The sequence below is a fragment of the Myotis davidii genome, unplaced genomic scaffold (genome assembly GCF_000327345.1).
Source record: "Myotis davidii unplaced genomic scaffold, ASM32734v1 scaffold143, whole genome shotgun sequence".
Classification (NCBI taxonomy): Eukaryota; Metazoa; Chordata; class Mammalia; order Chiroptera; family Vespertilionidae; genus Myotis; species Myotis davidii.
In genome coordinates, this window is record NW_006294876.1 from 3,245,489 (window position 1) to 3,250,503 (window position 5,015).

At 49.5% G+C, this 5,015-nt stretch overlaps 1 protein-coding gene across 1 annotated transcript in view; it reads right to left on the minus strand.

Annotated features, from left to right (window-relative positions):
- The window catches only part of FAM105A (family with sequence similarity 105 member A), a 10,412-nt gene extending 9,354 nt beyond the window's left edge, over positions 1 to 1,058 (minus strand). Inside the window, exon 1 of the mRNA XM_006769479.2 lies at positions 1,049 to 1,058. Coding sequence (XP_006769542.1) covers positions 1,049 to 1,058 — 10 coding nt within the window. The remainder of the gene's footprint in view (positions 1 to 1,048) is intronic.
- Between the last annotated feature and the right edge of the window lie 3,957 nt (positions 1,059 to 5,015).

Here is a 5,015-nt window from a genome sequence, read left to right on the forward strand (position 1 = left end):
TTTCTCCTATTGTAGTCATAAACACTTTCTAGAAAAATGAAATGTTCCAAAAGATTTTAGTTTGTTTTTTCTCTCTTCATATCAACCATATCAAGTTGAACAACTTTTTATGTCACGACATAGATATACATTATCCTTTTTTTTAAATCCTCACCCTAAGGATATGTTTTTCATTGATGAGGGAGGGAGGGAGGGAGAGAGGGAGAGAGAGAGAGAGAGAGAGAGAGAGAGAGAGAGAGAGAGAGAGAGAGAGAGAGAGAGAGAGAGAGAGAGAGAGAGAGAGAGAGAGAGAGAGAGAGAGAGAAACATTGATTCGTTGCCTCCTGTACACTCCGCGACTGGGGATTGAGCCCGCAACCTAGGCATGTGTCCTGACCAGGAATCGAACTCTCATGGGATGACACTCCAACCAGCAGAGCCACACTGGCCAGGGCTACAATGTTCTTTTTAAAGAATGCATAACATTCCAGTCTAAAGACAGACCATCACCTCCCTAGCACTGCCTAATTGATAAACACTTTCTTGTTTCCATTTTCTACTTACAAACATTGCTGAGACAAACATTCCCCTAGAGCCCTTGTGGCTTATGACAGCTCTTAGGATAATTTCAAGAAGAGGAAACTCTGGGTCAAAGGCTGTGCACATTTTTAGTTTTGACAGATGTTGCCAAAGTGCCTTCCAAAGCAACACTGCCGATTAACACTCCCACCCCGGCCCGGGAGCGCCCATTTCCCTGAGTCACACACCAGCTATGAATTATCACTGCAATCTGCACTTCTTCCTTTGGGAAGAGCCTTTCACAGCATCTGCCTGCCTCCCACTGGGCGGTCTCATCTGTCCATGGACTTGGAGAGCCCGCGGCCTCTCAGGTGGAGCTTGGCTGCGCCCTCGGAGCGGCTCTGCTCCCACGTGTCACAGACTCCATCTGACCTGCTGCATGCCTCAAGTCACCATCTGGCCACTAGGGTATTTGATTTGAGACCCCACATGAGGGCCTTCTGAGCATGAGGCCTGTGATGCAGCTGCCCAGGCCTCTAGCAGGACTCACTGCAAGCCATGGTTCTCCCTGTTCCTACACACACACACACACACACACGCACACACATACTCTTCTCTGGCCTCCGGTCCTTATCCTCAAAGTGAAACCCTGCCTCCAACCCAAGAAAGGGTGATAGTATCAACTTATCAGAAAAACACATGAGGCTCAATCCCGCCTTCTCAGGCACGCCTAGAACAGAAGCCTGAATTCCCGCTACCCTCTACCTGGCGTGCCCGCCGTTTTTGGTCAAATGACTCAAACCAGGTTATCTTGCCTTTGAGTTACGTAGCTGAGGAATCTTCCAATCAGCTCGGCCACTGCAAATAAAGCCTTTAAAGAGAGAATTAAAAAAAAAAATTCCTGCATGTGTCAATAACTGGATGACCACTCAAAACAGCAGATAGGGAACACCATAAGTTAGGGGCCTCGCAAACAGTGTCGTGAGCCCAACTTTGATGATGCCCCGAGTCAAATCTCATTTCCTCAAGCAGAGCTGAGAGCGAATCAAATTCTCCATGTCAGAGTCTTCACCGGGGTCCCCCTTCTGCGGGTCTGCCACGGAGAACTCAGCAACTATCTGCCCACCACCCCCTCCCCCGGACCCCCCACCCAGGGGAAGTCCTCTCCCTAACACAGAACTGGCCTTGTGGGATCTGACACTAGTGGGAAGGGAGAGAAGGTCCCACCACCAGGGATTCAGGCATCTGACATAATAAACAGAGCAGCCAGAGCAAGGGCAAGAAGCGAAGGGAGTGTGGGTGGCAGGAGGCTTTGGAGAATCGCCAGGTAGTGAGGGTGGCAAGGAGACGCAGGAAACAGGAGCACTGCCAGGAATTACAGATCTGATCCTCTTTAACGCTGGTCAAGTGACAAAAATGGACATTTCTTTTTAATACTTTTGGACTGGACCACTTGGGTGGTGGCTGAAATGAGGTGCAATATACAAGCACCAGGGTGTTTCTATCATATTAGAAAGCGGATTAACTAGTTCTCATACGTTGCCCCCGTCATCAGCACTCAAACACGCCCAGAGACCCCAACCCACACTATCAGAAGTTACACTTAGTAAAGACACCCCTGAGGAATTCCCAGAACCTCCTGAAATCAACAACGTGGCTGAGACTAAAATCTCATCTGTGACCTCAGACTATATATGGCAGATGAGACCACAGACTAAAACTGGGGGGAGGAAAATGCCACCGTTTCTTGTGGTAAAATTCTACTTAGAATTTTTTTCCGTTCTCTAAAATGTACCAAAGCTGAAATAATTCAAACAGGAAACCAAAAAGAAAAAAAGAAAGAAAGAAAGAAAGAAAAACACCTGAAAACAAAACTAAAAGACACTGAAGAGCCGGAAACCGGGTGAGCGTGCGGAGACCCCCGGGAGCCCCAGACTCACTCCCAGGGAAACTCCTCAACGTCTGGTTGGCCTGGGGCTTCCATGCTGCTCCAGGCCCTTTCCCACTTCCCCTTCCCTGGCCTGCCACTGTCCCTGTTTCTCCTCCCCATCTCAGCCTGCAGCACAGCAGGGCCTGGGGCCCTCTGTGCACTAAACTCCCAGCGCCGGGACTTGCACCTGAAGCAGAGATGGTGGGTCAAGGGCTACCAAGTGGACCACGGAGGGGAAACTTAGGCCTGAGCTAAAAGGCAGCTTCAGTGCAATGTTTGAGACAGCAGAGGGGATGAAGATATATACATACATTAAAATCATCTTGCTAAAAAAATGGAAGGTAAAAAATGCTAAATTTAATTTAATAAAGACACCAGATATTTCTATCTGCTGCAATGCCATGTTATGGTTAATCACCAGGAGATGGAAGAAAGAGTGGCCAAGAGAGACTGGGTGGATTAGGAAGCAGACAGAGGGGTGGGGAGGCGGCACTCCCAGGCAGCTGTAACTCCCCCTGTGGCAAAGCAGTGGGGGTTAGGGGTGGAGTGCAGAAGGGAGGACAGACACACACACACACACACACACACACACACACACTCACACTCACACGCACATTAGAGGTGTTGGGTAAATTTTCCACACTTTTCTGAGCTGTGTCATGGAACACTAATCCCTTTGAAAAACACGACTCCTTCTGGGTGATTCTGATCAAGGGAGGGAGGTGCTGCAGAGAGTACACTGGGCCAAGCGGGCAGGGAAGGGCCTGGAAGGACCTTCTTCCCCGTGCCCCTCACCCTTTGCTTCTACTTCTTCCCATGTGGACTGGGCGCTGGGCTGGCAGGCAGTGAAGTGACATGAAAGATACACAGCCTGTTCGGCCGGGTGGCTCAGTTGGTTGGAGCATCATCAGTAAGAATATGAGGATTAAGTGTGTGGGGGGGGGGGCGAGAAATACATACAGCCTGCCCCAGGGAGCTCATGATCTGGTGGTGTGATGTCTTCCCATCAGGAAAGGCTACTGGTCAGCTTATCCAGGCCCACAGTGCCACTACCCACGCTCCCCGGGGTCAGCGCATCCTGGTGTGGGGGACTGGCCAGGACACAGAATAACACAAGCCCCGGGACGCCCAAGCGGCAGCAGACCTCCATTCCCCAGGGGGCCAGCTCTCTCAGGTCAGTGTGAGAAACTCAGAGGCTTGAGAATAAAGCATTCGTCCAAGCAAACTCAGCCATGTGGGAACAGAATGATGGACATGCAGAACAAATACTGATAGGCCATCAAGGTTTCTAATAATTGGGAGCACTAGGAGACTATGAGAGATTTTCCAAAGGTCAGCACGGCCGTGTGAAAAACTGAGTTTAAATGGCCTTGGCTCTTGTAAAACCATAGGACGGTTGTTTTTATATCAGTCAGGGGAGAAATATTCAGAAAAAAAAATCCTCTTAATAAACCTCTGAAATGGTGAAGTCAAAAGACTTTCTATATGCTTTTGCATTTCAGGTATTAGTTCTGCTCAATTAAGAAACGACAGTTTTCCACTTAGTAAAGTGCTATGACCAACAACTACAAGATCCGTATCACTGAGCAGGAGGAGCACCCAGGGAAAGGCTTTTATCTTGAAAGTCATGGCCAGCAAGACAGTCCGTGGCAGCCCTGTCGTACAACCTACTTCAGCGTTTAGCACAACCCCCACAGGACTGGGCTTGTTTTACCAGGGCTCCGGTGAAACTAGGAGTGTCGGTAATACAACAGGAAACTGCTCCTTGCCAAACAGTGTGTGTGTGTGTGTGTGTGTGTGTGTGTGTGTGTGTGTGTGAGATACCATCAGAGTTCAGATGTGTTTATTTATTTATTGAGATACCATCAGAGCTCAGATGTGTTTATTTATTTATTTATTGGGCACATCTTTAGGAGTGTTAAATGCAACCCGTCATAGTAAAAGGTCTAAGTTTATTTGTCTAACCATGGAGGGGTTTTAAAACCCACCCAACTACTAAGTCACAAAGCTGCAGGTGGGATAAGCTTCAGGTGAAGAGCAAGGTCATCCTTCCCGGGAAATCCCAGAACTCCAGGGTCACTTCAGCCAGCAGGCTCCCTGGCTGGGTACAGGCAGTGGGTTTGGCAAAACAGGCCCGGGACTCTGCCACTTTCTAGCTGCGGGACCTCAGCTAAGTTACTCCACCTCTGTGATCCCCAAGAGTCTCCCCAACGGCAGAGACCAGCAGTGACGACTGAGAACTGGAACACAACCAGCCATGAGAGAGGGCCCGTAACCACAGGCACTAACCACGTCGATGCAGACTCTCCAGGCCCTGATACAGTCTCCCCTCCGTCTCCTCTTGGACAGTGTTACATCCCTCTCCGCATGGGCACTCACTCCCTTCCGTGGGAGTCCACTTCCTTTTCTGGGATGTTTCTCTCTTCCTGGTCAAAACCTATCATTACTCTATGAATATAGATTAAGCTCCTCTTGCAGGCCAAGAGCTGATGCTACGGTTGTGAACACAACAGACTAGACCCGTGGTCGGCAAGCTGCGGCTCGCGAGCCACATGCGGCTCTTGGGCCCCTTGAGTGTGGGTCTTTC